Raw genomic sequence first — 14,866 nt, forward strand, 5'->3', positions numbered from 1 at the left:
TCTCAGCAATAGTAAGGGTACTCCCGCAACTGTAGTTTTAACTTATTATCATCATGGCTCTAAGCGACCCTGGATATCCCCAATAGTCGCTTTTAGCAAAACAAGTTCAACTTTGAAAGTGCACTTCTTCTTACCATTACACGAATCATCTTGCCATTCTATATTGGAAATAAATTCAACACCCCTTTCTCAGATGCATGGGATATTAAAAATTCCATAGCTTGCCCCCTTTTGCGTTTCTTATGATGTCCTGGATTTCTTCTTCTCCAAGATCGGACTACCCTCACCAATCATGTTCCCTCTATTGTCTAACATAATTACATACTGCCCATTATTAGCATGGTCCCACTCCTCCCTAATAATCTCATAAGCCCCATCTATGTTAACCTTTGACATCACCCTAGTATCTCCATGAACAAAATTCAAGTTATGTAAAACTTTATTGAGTGTAACCATTGGTAACCCAAAACAATTAGTTTTCGAAGATGATATCACATTTAATTCTTCACAATCATCTTTACCTCCTTGACACTCGGTCTATCGAATATCAACCAGTAATTTCGCTTCTTTATCTTTCTCTCCATCTCTTATCATCATTGTATAATCTTTTTTATTTTGCCCCATGCAGTCACAATAACAACAAAACCATGGTAAGCGTTCATAAGCAGATGAATCCATTGAACAAACCTAAACTCAACTTAATAAAACTCCATGATGCAAAAGGTTTTGTTATTGGAATAAAGACATTAAAATTAAAATGCACTGCAAACACCTAACCTAAAATGTCTATGTCATTAAACTTTTCAAACTTACCAAACATAGCCGTTATAATCTCTGTAGTCGACTTTGACAAACAATTGAAGGGGAGACACCATAAGCTCAAACACAGAAAGAACGTTTTGAAGATTGACTATAAGACATATTATCATCCTCCTTCATCTCATTTAAAATCATAAGTTGGTCATCAAAACACTAGGGACCCCTTTGAACACTTGCATTTATCCGCTACTAAAAAACTGCAAAAACAAACATATTGGTGTCAATCTGCCTAAACCTACACCCTTCTTCAGACGCCAACTTTGCAACAAAGTTGATTGAAGGGCAAGTACATGGAACTATTTACCAGTTAAACCCTTACTGGCTAAATACAACAATACCTTGAACTTCTATGCTTCAACCTCATCATTCTGCTCAACAATAATGCCAACTTCATTCTTAGTCAATATCATTTTTAAGGAAGCAAATAGCTCATAAACTGAATCTAAAGCCATCAGAACAAACAGAATTGAGCACAACACGACAAACATATAGATTTCAAGGAAAAAAGTAAAGAATTAAAAAAAAGGAAAGAGAAGTAAAGAGAAACTTTAGCAGTCAAAGCCAGGGAGAGGGATCCGAAGGAGAAGAGGACTCCTACAAAGAGGAGAGTTTTTTTTACCATATATTCCAATTTAATTTAATTGTAAGATGAAATTATTATTTTTTAAACATTAATAGTTTCAAAAAAGCATTCATATTAATGAGGGATGCAAGTGTTAATTTAATATAATTCAATGATGAAAAAAAGTAATATATTTATATTAAGGGTAAAAGGTTAATTTTTAAAAGTAAAGAGACGATGAAATATTTAGGATAACTTAAACATGAAAAGATAAATTTTCCTCAAATTATTATTAGCCCCTGTTTTTGCAGGGGCAATCCCTGGTTGATATAAAAAGCTGGAAACTCATTACAACATGGAATGCCATATAATTGAAACAAGCTGTGACGGGCTTAATAATCAAATTCTAAAAGAAAAAATGTCAGCAAATCTAATTCTAGAAATTTCATTTTTATGTAATGTCATTTACAAGTCATTATTTTCGTAGTTATATAAAAAATTATAAATCTAAAAAGAACAAATGAATGAATGAATCTGTCTATTTCTCTTGTGGGAAAAAAACCCCAGAAAATAGTAAAAAACTAGCACTAGATCAGAATGAATAAACAAATGTCACAGCTGGATCAGCATCATAGTTAGATGTAGCAATTCATCTGGATCAGCATCACACTAATATCATCGGTGGCACCTCGAGAAGCTGACAGATCCACAAGTTTTTTACATGCAGCTAATGGTTCTGGCCTTTCAACTCCTGTGCAAAATGGGCGAGCAATGTCTACTGCTTCCTGATTACCAACCTAATCCAAATAAAAACAAATTCATTCAGACACATATTCCAGTTAAACTCCCCGTCGAAGCTAATAACTCCATAGGCAAAAAAAAAGAAAAAAAAAAAAAAAGCGCAACTACAAGGTTTTAGAGAATATACCTTGTCCCATAAGCCATCAGAAGCTAGTATCAAGAACTCATGCTCATGCTTGATCTTTATAATTTTTGTCTCAGGCTCAGCAATTACCCACTGCTTAAGATGCCCATCTCCAATGCTCCTGGATACAGCCAAGGATCCCTGTATTCTCCAAACACCGTGGATCAAATCAACATATCCACCCTGAAACAAGTTAAACCATGAACCATTAATTGCAATTCATATGGGATTGATAACTGATAAAGAAATTTTGTATGAAAATGGAAAAATTTTGCATAATTGTGAATTAGCTGCTCACCAAATTCTCGATTCTTTTCTTCTCATCTTCCCTAGAAGGGCGTTGATCAGATGTTAGGGCCTCAGCAACACCTCTTGTGCTCACTACAGCACGACAATCACCAACATTGGATACAACAAGATTTCCGTTCCTGAACAAAGCTGTTGCACAACATGAGCCACCTCGCAAATCCTCCTTTAGAAACTGAGAATCCGTGTTCAAATAGCCATGTTTTACTGCATCATCAATTTCATCTTCACCCCTCTTGTCAATTTCTTGTACAATATTCTTATCTAAGTGTTTTGATGCATACTCAGCAGCTTTGGGACCTCCATGCCCATCAAAAATACCAAAGAAAGCCTGCATATAAGACACAGATAATTTAAAGATAAGCACAAACATAATCAGTAGAACTTATACAAATCATAGTGTTATTTCAAAGCCCAGACTGAAAATTTTCAGTATTTGATCAGTAAACCTTAAAATTAAAACAAAAACTAAAAATGATACCTGCTTGGTATCTCCTTGAAGATCAAGAACAGCAGAGAAGCGATCCTCCATAGCCTCTCTCCTCCCTCTTTTACAACATACGGAATATACAGACCCATCTCTCTCCATCTCCGCTTTCTCAACCGCCGGTGTCATAGGATCTCGAAACCCAAATGCCGTAACCGGAATATCAAGCCTCGTCGGCCTTTTCCTCTTCAACACCGTTCCCGATGCCGATTGTGACAAAGTGGAAGTGGAAGCGAAAGTAGAAAAAGGGAGGGCAGAGGGTGGCTTCTGAAGCCGAAGGCGTAAAGGAGAGCAAGGAGATGATGGAGAAGAAGAGGATGATGGAGCCTGCGATGCTTTTAAATGGGTAAGCGTTAGGGTTAGTGTTTCTGCCGGCGACGGAGAAATTAACGCAGGAGTTTTATTGTTGCAGAAGAGAGATGAGGAAGGCGAGAATACGGGAGAATTGGAAACCGCGACGGAACACGACATCGTTTTCTAAGTTATTGCTTCGTATCAGTTGATTATTGGGTAGTGTTTTAGAAAGAGAAAAGACGGAGAGAGGTATTTAAAGAAGATGAAGAAGAAACAAGATATTTGTTCCGTGTGTGACGTGTGGAATCATTTATGAAACGCTTTGACGGGTGTGAATGATGACTGATTAGGGATCCTGATTTTTTGGAATGTCAATTTTACCCTTAGCAGTCGAACGTTCCGTTTTATTAACAAGAAATTGTCAAATGATTTGTTACGGGAGCGGCATGACCAACGACTTCCCCCGCAATGAAGGATTTTGTTTGTAGCCAAAAAAAATAATAATAATAAAATAAAATAAAAGAGACAACAAAAAACGCCTTGTTCTTCATTTTGGATTTTAAACTGTAAAAAGTAGAAAGATAAGTGTTAGAAAGCAGAAATGGTTGGGCGGCAGGCATAAACGCGTAAGCGAATTCGAGTGATAGAACTATGAAAGGAAAGGGAAGGGAAGGTTAGAGTAGAGGGTCAAACACGTTATTTATGTGAGAATACTAACGAGTGTGTGTAAAAGGAGTGTTGTTTGACTCAATTTTTCTTTTAGTTGTGTGGGTTCGCTTCGTTGATAAGATTTGTGATTTGTGAATGTGGATCCCAATGCAGCTACTGCGAAGTTACCGTTATTCACGACCTGTCTTGTTGCTATTGGTGTTGGATAACCGTTAGTGCTTCATCCTCACTCTCTTTCTCTCTCTCTCTCTCTCTGCTTATGTCTATATGAATGATTAATTTTTTTCATTAGACATAATCTAAATAATAAATTTGAGTGGTCCTCCATTGAATAAATATATATAAATATAAAATAAAAAGTTTATTTTATATTAATCATCAGCTTTATAATATATTTTATTATATAATTAATAATATAAATAATGTAAAATATTTGGATTTTTTTATTTGCCATTATTTATTCAATGAGTTTTTATAATATTGACATTTATTTATATATAATAATAATTTTTAAAATTTAATTTTATGGGATATATTTTTTTTTAATTTTTGAATTGAGAATTAGGGATTGATGAAGTAAAATCTGAAATATTTATTATTATATTAAATTTGTGAGTGCTATAAAATTATTTATTTAATTAGATAAATTAATTAATAAATATATATTTTTAATCACAATTTAAATTTGAAATACTTGTATATACGAAATTAATTTTAAAACATAATAATCAAGACATTTTATAATTTATTTTCGTACATAAAATTATTAAGATTGTCATATAAATCAGGAATATTTTCTTATTATAAATACTACCTATAAAATTTAAATATAAATTTTTAATTTATTTCAAATTTTGTCATTTTAAAATTTAGATTCTAATCAAATTTTTAGTTAAATTTAATTGTTAAATATTAATTTTTATTTCAATTAAAAAAATCAATAACATGCAATTCTATTAATGTATTGCCCTTCTCGAGTATAATTTTCCGACTCTGCTCCGGTATGTAGATATTATATTTTATTCGAAAAAATATAAAAAATTTAAAAGTTGTCATTTTAGAATTTAAATTCTAATCAAATTTTTAGTTAAATTTACTTGTCAAATATTAATTTTTATTTCATTTTAATTCTAATTTTTTGTGGTTTATTCTATCTTAATTTTTATTAAACTAGTATTTTAAATTTAACTTTAATTTTCAAATCTTAGCCTTTAACTTTCTCTGCACTTTTTACTTTTTCACCCTCAAATCTTGTAAGGATTATTCAAATCTTGGCCATTGATTTTTTTGTAAGGATTATATTTAAACCCCTTGATCAAAAAGTAAAAAAATAAAATAAAATAAAATGTGCAATTAAATCCTCACCCTCAAAATTTTCTTATTAATTTTAACTACCTTTAGTCACAGGCAGAAATTCACCAAGAATTTTTTAAAAATAATTAATAAAAATTATCTTAATTTTTTTAAATAATTATAAAAAATTATATTGTAATTTGATGATTTTTTTAAATAAAATTTTATAATTTAATTTGTGACAAAAATATTACGTAATTTCATTTCGTAATAAATTTTTTTAATATTATTTATAAATATTGATGTCACATTTAAAAATTAATTAAAATAATTTATAATTAAGTTAAATTATATTTTAATTCTTAAATTTTTTAAAAAAATATAATTTAGTTCATATATTCTAAATTAGTTATAAATTTTTATTTTATAATAAAATAATCTCTTTAATTATAAGTTATCCCTATTTTTCTTATAAATTAGTTTCTAAATATTATAATTGTATATAAATAAATATTTATATTTTTACAAACTAATCTTTCATATTTATCAAATTTAATATCTTATATATTTGGCAATAAACAAAATGAAAATTGAATCAATAATTGTGACACAATCATCTGCATTTTAAGTCCAATGAATTCTTTTCTATTTAACTTTTCTCTTATTAATTTTTTTAATTAGAAAAAAAAGAAAATAATAGATTTTTTATTTAATTTTTATTTTATTATTTTTCACATATAAAATATTAAAATTTAATAAATAAAGAGATTAATTTATAAATATAAGGATTTATTAATAATTACAATATTTTGGGATCAATTGATAAAAATATTAAAATTAATTTTAATTAAAATATAAAGTTTAAATTTATGAGATTATTTTATTAATCAAACAAAACCTGAAAGACTAAATTTAAAAAATATAGGGACTAAAATGTAGTTTTCACTTAATATTAAGAAGTAAATTATAATTTACCAATAATATATAACGATGTTAGGAAAAGACTCACTTTACTAACAATATAAAACAAATGAGTCTTTTTATTACAAATTAAAGTATAGAAGCTTACTTAAAAATAGGCTAAAGTACAAAGCATTTTTTTTTTATAATTATCCCTTTTTTTTTTCTCCTTTCATGCAATACGACAACAAACCTATCTACCCAAGTCTCCCAAAACTCCATTAATCTAAAAATGCAGCACTTCCAGACTACCAGACATAATGTGAGTACAAGCATGGATAGTAAGAGAAGAAAAGTAAGCACTTCCAGACTACCACTAGACATAATGTGAGCACACGCATGGATGGTAAGAGAAGAGAAGTTATTGGAAAATGTAGCATTACCTCAAGGACAAATTATAAAATTGAGAACTAAAATGTTCAAGGAATCACTTTAAACATATATTGCAGAATGTTAAAAGGAATGGAAGTTCAAGATGTATTGAAGGTAAATAGAGTTTCATCCAATTAAATTGAGCTAAATTCGCAAGAAGGATCAACTCATATTTAATCAATTATTTCAAGTTGGAAGAATAAACTTTTAGGCAGCCACTAAGTGTATTTTTACACATGGGCTTATTTTTAGTTAATTAAGATGTTCTTTATCTAAAAAGCTTTAAATTAATTATTTGGTCTTGTTTTGGTAAGATGGGCTTTATTTGCTTTAGACATGCTTAAATAACTTAGTTTTGGATTATTTTAAGATTATTTAATTTTAAACTTGTTTATTTCGGTGTAAGGCCCAAATTTAAGGCCTAACATGATTGTCTGGATTAAAAGAACTTAAGAGAATATAACTACCCTCTCCAAAAACGTGAATGACAATTATTTTCTGAATGAAAAAAAAAAAAAAACACATGGTTGAGTTTGATACTCTTCTTCAAGGTTTGGCTTGAATCTCTATTGCATCAAGAATTTATCTTTATTAAGGCATTTACATACTAGTGAATTTATGTCATTAACTTCTTAATCAACCAATTATTTGTGTATCCATTTGTGTTAGTCATTTAGTGGTTTAATAGATTGGATATCCTCATCTTCTTCTTGTTCTATATCACTTGTGTATTTGGAGTTTCACCATATGATATTCTTGGAGTTTCGCATCAATATTTACCCAACAAAAGTGGGTTCTAGAGTTTCGGAACAAGATTTTCAACTAAAGACATGTTTGATATTCTCAAAGGCAAAAATGGTCACTCGTAAATTCTTGCGCGCAAATCATTTATTAAAGTGCCTAAAATGACGATAAATGTTTACCTCTAAAGTGGGTCGCAGAGTTAATAAATTTACCAACTAAAGATATATTTGATATTCTTCAAACCCAAAATGGTCACTCGCAAGTTTTTATACGCAATTTATTTTTTGAAACTGCCCCAAATGACGATAAATATTTATCCTTACAAAAGTGGATCTCGAAGCTCCGGAACAAATTTATCAACTAAGAACATATTTGATATTCTTCAAGCCCAAAATGGTCACTTGCAAGTTTTTACGCGCAAATCATTAGTGAAAGTGCCTGAAATGACAACAAATGTTTATCTCTATAAAGTGAGTCATGGAGCTCCGCAATAAGTTTGTCAACTAAGAACAATATTGATAATTCCCTACTCCAAAATGGTCACTTGCAAGTTTTTAGGCGTAAATCATTTGTAAAATTATCCCAAATAATGATAAATATTTACCTCTATAAAATTGAGTCATGGATCTCCGAAATAAATTTGCCAACTAGGAACATATTTGATATTTTTCAAGTCCAAAATTCCACTGACATGTTTTTACGTGTAAATCATTTATGAAAGTATTCTAAATGATGATAAATATTTATCTTTACAAAGGTGGATTACGAAGCTCCAAAATAAGTTTGCCAACTAAGGACATATTTGATATTTCCAACCCTAAAATGGTCATTCGTAAATTTTTATGCACAAATAATTTGTGAAAGTGCCATTAACGATAAATGTTTACCTTTACAAAAGTGAGTCCTGGAGTTTCAGAACAAGTTTACCATTTTACAAGTCCTAACTTAGTTTAGGCAAACTGAGTAAGTTATAAAAGATGACAAACTCAAACCGAGCGGGTCATAGAAGGTGACAAGCTCGAACCTCATGTTGCATAAGAACACTTTGATGAATTCTGGAAAATCTCCGGCCTTCGCCAAAATGGGGGGCAAACTATAGACTTTTAATTTGTATCATGTATACATGCACATCTAAAGCAGTGATAGCTCAATGATGAGAATCATAACTTAGTCATAACCCGTTGAAGTAAATTAGGGAGTCTAGAAGATGTCTTATGTTATAAAAAAAATAAAAAAAATATAATATAATATAAAATGATAAATTGAACATAAATAAAATATTAAAAATTAAAAATTTGTAGAATAATTAAAGAAAAGGAAGAATTGGACCTTAAGCTTAGACCATTTAGCCAAAGGCTTGGTCTATGAGCCTCATCCATTTTTCTAAGCCTTTTACGAGGTCTAAGGTTTATTTGGACTTTAAAAAAAAAGATAGATTTATGCTTAAATAAATAGTGTTAACCGAATGGGCTATGGTTTTTGGCCCATTCATCTAAAAAGAAAATACATGGAGTCAATTTTATAATTTTTAAAATTAATAGTGGATCTAAAAAAATTAAGAATAATTGAATCAAAATCAATCCCAATAAGGCCAATAAATCCAAATAAATCGGTCATAAGGGTAAAGGATAGAGAGATTTGCTTCCATTTTTAGTTTTTCTTTACTTATTTATCTTTTACTCATCCAAAATCCTAACTTTGCGCTCTCACCCTCTTATTCTGTCTTGGCAACCAGCGCCCTACTCCCCCAAGTATGAATTCTCTCAATTCATTCATCAAAAAAATTTGAGAAGCCTTCCTCTTCCGTAAACCTTATCGTTGGCCCCCCTCCCACCATTCTTCTTTTCTCTTTAACTTTCTTTATTCAATCTAAGCTAAAGACTCTTAAAGATATTCTCTCATAATATAAAAACATCCTTTTACATGTTATTTGACCTGTATTGGTGTATTAGTCACTTCCCATATAATTTTGATATGAAATTTAAGAGCAACACAATTTTGTGCATGAGTGGTCTAGAGCTATGTATTCTATTGTATTTTCCATCTTGAAAGGCAACGATTTTGACTCCAATAAATGTTTTGATTGAATTATTTATGAAGTTCCCTACAATATTTATATATTATTTTCTTTAATATGAGTTTTATAGCTATGAATTTTAAAAGTTTAAAGAGGCAATCAGGTCACACTTGATGTTTCCAACATGTGGTGTGATTTTAGAAATATGTAACTTGACCTTGTGTTCACCACATCAGGTGATTCATAGCCTAAAATTAATTTTGTGGAGTGAAATAAATTTTTATTCTTTGAGTTTTTTACTTTCAGTCCTCTAAATAAATATCATATTACTGTAATACCCGGCTAGAGTCCGGCACCGGAATTCCTGTTGTTTGATGGAATCCGGGGTGTCGGAATTCTAAAAAGGGTAGGATTTATGTTTTTACTAGGTGTTATGATGTGTTTAAATGTTTTAAGGATAAGGGAAGTGAGTTTTGAGTTGAAATGACCTAAGGCAGTTGAGCCAAGTTCGGCCGCCGAAAGTAAGTTCGGCCGCCGAAGGTGTTCGGCTTCCGAAGGTGAGTTTGGCCCCCGAACGTTGCATGGTCTTGCATGTGATTGGGCAGCCGACGATGAGTAGGCCAGCCAGCTGAGTCATGGCTTTTGACAGATGTTAGCCTCAGATTCTTGCCATGAATTAGCCACGTCTTCTATGACTCATCTGCAAGTGTTTTGAGCAGCTCATGCAGGAGTTTGCTCATTTACCAAGTTTTGAAGGGTTTGAAGCAAAAAGTGAGCTTTGACGAGTTTGTGAGGGTAAAGAAGAGTTGATCCGTTTCCCTTGTTCAGTACGTGCATCTTCCTGTTTATAGAGGTGAGGGAAGATCTAAAACCCTGTTTATGTGTGTTTTCTGAAGGTTTTATGGGAGTTAAGGGAGAGAGATGCATGTTTAAGTGAGAAGTAGTGTTTTTGATGAGTTATGCATGTATATATGTTTATGTGTTAGGTTTGTTTTGTTATTTGGGGTTATTAGCTAGTTTTGGACCCCTGTGATCATATACATGAGTATATGTATGTTGAGGAGGTGACGTTTGCATGGTTTGAGACGTTGAAGAAAAGAAGGAGATGGTTTGCCGTTGAAACTGAGTTCTGGATAAACTCAGGTTCGGCAGCCGAAGGTTCATTCGGCCGCCGAACCTCTTGCATGGTGGCGTAGGCTGCCATAGCTTGCCCCCGCGAGCTTGTGCATGTTCGGCTCTGTTTGGGGGATTCGGCCGCCGAAGGTGCCGCCGAAGGTTAGAGACTTTCGTCTCTGGAGTGCCTTGTGGCCTCCGAAACTTGCCCCCGAAAGGGTTCGGCCGCCGAACATAGAGATTCGGCCGCCGAAGGTGCTTGAGTTTCGTCTCTGGAGAGGACATTCGGCCGCCGAACCTGCCGCCGAAAGTGTTCTGTCTAGCTTTCTTTTGCTTGCTTTGCATGACTATTAGAGTGAGTGTAAGGGGATTCTTGGGGAGTTTAATAGAGTTGGTCATAAGCTTGTTTGGTCCCTCATTTGAGTCTTTATGTGCTTATACAGACCAGAGGAACCAGAGAGAGCAGCAGTGAGTACTGCTCCAAAGGTTCAGAACCTGCAGAGTCAGTCAGTCCAGACAGCCAGAGGTGAGTGGGACTAAACTTAAGACTGATGATTTTTAATTGAACCACAAGCTGCTTTTAGCATATCTCATGCATCATGTTTATGCCATAGGTTGATTGCATTAGTATACACGAATATGTTGCATTGCACTGTTATTTGGTGATGTGAGTGAATGCTGAATGATCCAATAGTCTCAGACAGGAAGTCCAGGAGCCTTTGACTACGCCCTGGCACATATAGCAAGTCCAGGAGCCTTTGACTACGCCCTGGCAGGTATTGTAACAGCCCGGCCCTTTTCGCACGGCACTGTTACCACTCACGGCCCAGGGCTATCCCTCGCCTGGCCTCTTGCCACCTCGGGCTTTCCACTGGCGTCGTGAGCAGCTCTTAACATCCCTTCACCCTCACGGGTTCCAGGCAGGATTTGTCCCTCGGGGGAGCCATTACGGCCCGCCCTAGCCCGAGTGGATTTGGCCCAATTCCTTCCTCTAGGAATTAGGTCGCCTCCCCCACTGCTCGAACCCTTGACCTCCCACTTTAAGGGAATAGTCTGGTGAGAGTGAGTACCAATTGTGCCATTGGAACAATTGGTACTCACTCTCACCAGACTATTCCCTTAAAGTGGGAGGTCAAGGGTTCGAGCAGTGGGGGAGGCGACCTAATTCCTAGAGGAAGGAATTGGGCCAAATCCACTCGGGCTAGGGCGGGCCGTAATGGCTCCCCCGAGGGACAAATCCTGCCTGGAACCCGTGAGGGTGAAGGGATGTTAAGAGCTGCTCACGACGCCAGTGGAAAGCCCGAGGTGGCAAGAGGCCAGGCGAGGGATAGCCCTGGGCCGTGAGTGGTAACAGTGCCGTGCGAAAAGGGCCGGGCTGTTACATAAAAAGGCGCCTTTTTATGTAACAGCCCGGCCCTTTTCCACCGGCACTGTTACCACTCACAGCCCGGACTGGCTCCAGCGCTGTGAGCAGCTCTTAACATCCTCTCACCCTCACGGGCTCTTGAGGCAGGATTTGTCCCTCGGGGGAGCCACTACGGCCCACCCTGGCCCAAGGGTTTTGGCTTATGGCACTTTTCCACCATAAGTCGCCTCCCCCACTACTCGAACCCTTGACCTCCCACTTTAAGGGAATAGTCTGGTGAGAGTGAGTACCAATTGTTCCACTAGAAGAATTGGTACTCACTCTCACCAGACTATTCCCTTAAAGTGGGAGGTCAAGGGTTCGAGCAGTGGGGGAGGCGACCTAATTCCCAGAGGAAGGAATTGGGCCAAATCCACTCGGGCTAGGGCGGGCCGTATTGGCTCCCCCGAGGGACAAATCCTGCCCGGAACCCGTGAGGGTGAAGGGATGTTAAGAGCTGCTCACAGTGGCCGCCCCCAGGAGGTGTAACGGGCTGTGAGCGGTAACAGGGCCGGTCGTACGGGGCCGGGCTGTTACAGGTATAGCAAAGCCCAGGAGCCTTTGACTACGCCCTGGCAATGGTAAGTACAGAGGTGTTATATACACATATATATATATGACAGGAAGACCAGGTGCTCGATTCTACGCCCTGGCACAGAGTTACTGGGACTATGTGGTGACAGGTTTACTCTTGATGTGGCTTGTCTGTGATATGGTGCATTCCATGAGATCATATTTTACTGAGATGTTTTACTGTTCTACTCACTGGGCTATAGAGCTCATCCCACTCCCTTAACCCCAGTTTTGCAGGTTCAGTGTACAGTGTACAGGGACAGTCCAGCAGAGTACAGGAAGAGTAAAGAAATCTGTAATAGCGTAGAGTGGACATGTAATATTAAAGAGATGTAATAGTTGTTGCTTGACCTAGTGATGTATGTTGTGTACATGATCTGTATATGTATATATGTTTTCCTGTATGTGAAAACCAGGCTTAACAGGTATGAGTTAACCCATCTAGAGCAAGCTCTAGTCAGAGATACAGAGTACAGAGTACATGAGTACAGAGTACAGAGATAGTGCATGCACAGGTTGAGCCTTGGTTCAGAAAAGAGTTTTATTTTCACATAAAATGTATGATCATGTATGAGGTTTACAGGTACACAGAGAGTATAGCAGGCTTGCTACGGGTTCTGGCGGCCTTAAGCCGACCTGAATCCTAGCGCCGGTGACGGTCCATTTTGAGGTCGTTACAATTACATATAGAATAAGTATTTAAAATCTGCTAATTTTTCTGTTTTGAGGGTCATATCTCGAGTTTTGCTAATTATTTTGAGTTTTTCTTGTTTTGTTGTTTATTTATATATTTCAAGCTTATTTCTGCAAATACTTAGATTTTTCTATATTGATTTGTCATTTTTCTCATATTTTTAATTCTTTGTACCAAAATCTGTCATGATCAAACATGTCATTTTGGTAGGGCTATTTTTGTTCCTTTTGTATTCTTTTGATTTAATTTTATAATTTGATGTTTAAAACTTTGTTTTGCATTATTAACATGTATTTTTATGTTTGAAAATGAGTTAGATAGAGGCTAGGATTCCTTAGGTTGGCCGAAATCTCCTTCCTAAATTGGAGGGAGATTTTGATTTCCTTATTTGTTCATGAATGTTCTTCCTTTTATTGTTAGATTTGATTTTCTGATTTTAATTGCTAGAATTTTATTTTATTTTATTTATAATGCTGCCTATTTTACTTTCTTTCAATTATGGTAATTTAATTTTGGTAAGTGAACAATAAAGAAGGAAGGAAAATACATTCTTGCCTTCTTTTGCATATATGGCCAACTCCCTCCCCCGGCAGAGTTTTCACTTTGGTGGATGATTAGACTAACCCTAGAAGGCCATGGTGGAGCCAATTTTCTTTTGGAGGACCCAAGAGCTTATTTGAAGGCCATATGCAAGAGTTATGGGCCCAAAGGCCTTATAATAGGAATTAGATTTCTAATTATTATTTTAATTATTATTGGAGATGTAATTTAATTATTTTCTCTCCCTTCCTTTCTTTAATTATAAGATCTTGAGATGTACTTCTTTTCTCCTCCCATTTTTTGGATGTTTTAATTTTCATACCTCACTAAATATGCATGGGAACTGGGAATTAGTAAGCTTAGATAATTCACTTGTTAACCCAAAAAATAATTTTATATGGCGTGGAAATGACTAAGTAATAATGATCTTAGAATAAATTTACTTTAAAATTGAGCTTAAGATATATGTTTAGAAACTTAGTGAATCCTTTGCTACTATAAGTCAAATTGAACATCCATGTTTAAGAATCCACACTTGTATGCACCTCTCCCATGCCGCTTGATGCCGATGCTGACGGTTTCGATCGCTTTTGCAAAACTACCGATGTCGACTTGCAGTTCTCTTTGCGTTGCACGTCCCTCTCTAGCGACACTCCACGCTCGAAAGTCGACTCCTCTCCTCTCACCTCCGCTCACGCCACTCGTTGTCACCGTCACTGCTTGGTCCCTTTATTTCCTGCGCCCCTTTCTCCCTTTTGAATTTAAATTGCATACATGGTTGACCCCCTTCCCCGGCAGAGTTTTTGCTTTGGTGGATCATTAGACTAACCCTAGAAGGCCATGGTAGAGCCAATTTTCTTTTGGAGGACCAAATAACTTATTTGAAGGCCATTTGCAAGAGTTATGGGCCAAAAGGCCTTATAATAGGAATTAGATTTTTAATTATTATTTTAATTATTTTTGGAGATGTAATTTAATTATTTTCTCCCCCTTAATTGTAAGATCTTGAGATGTACTTCTTTTCTCCTCCCATTCTTTGGATGCTTTAATTTTCATATCTCACCAAATATGCATGGAACATGGAAATTAGTAA

General features: G+C 35.1%; 1 protein-coding gene across 1 annotated transcript; it reads right to left on the reverse strand.

The window, feature by feature from the left end:
* Nucleotides 1–1,802: 1,802 nt before the first annotated feature.
* LOC110605863 (probable protein phosphatase 2C 25) lies at nucleotides 1,803–3,686 on the reverse strand. Its single transcript, XM_021744530.2, has 4 exons — nucleotides 3,094–3,686; nucleotides 2,605–2,943; nucleotides 2,310–2,489; nucleotides 1,803–2,178 (listed from the first exon to the last, which is right to left on the reverse strand). The coding sequence occupies exons 1-4, from the start codon at nucleotides 3,568–3,570 to the stop codon at nucleotides 2,017–2,019; spliced, it is 1,158 nt and encodes a 385-aa protein (XP_021600222.1). The 5' UTR covers nucleotides 3,571–3,686; the 3' UTR covers nucleotides 1,803–2,016.
* Nucleotides 3,687–14,866: the final 11,180 nt, after the last annotated feature.

The sequence above is a fragment of the Manihot esculenta genome, chromosome 18 (assembly GCF_001659605.2).
Source record: "Manihot esculenta cultivar AM560-2 chromosome 18, M.esculenta_v8, whole genome shotgun sequence".
NCBI classification, from domain to species: domain Eukaryota; kingdom Viridiplantae; phylum Streptophyta; class Magnoliopsida; order Malpighiales; family Euphorbiaceae; genus Manihot; species Manihot esculenta.

What these genes read in the sequence shown, in the direction of transcription:
- LOC110605863 (XM_021744530.2), bottom strand. Translation starts at nt 3,570, where the DNA reads ATGTCGTGTTCCGTCGCGGTTTCCAATTCTCCCGTATTCTCGCCTTCC. An exon ending in AGAAAAGAATCGAGAATTTG is followed by an intron (nt 2,490 to 2,604) that starts GTGAGCAGCTAA and finishes AACTTGTTTCAG; the next exon opens with GGTGGATATGTTGATTTGAT. An exon ending in CTGATGGCTTATGGGACAAG is followed by an intron (nt 2,179 to 2,309) that starts GTATATTCTCTA and finishes TATTTGGATTAG; the next exon opens with GTTGGTAATCAGGAAGCAGT.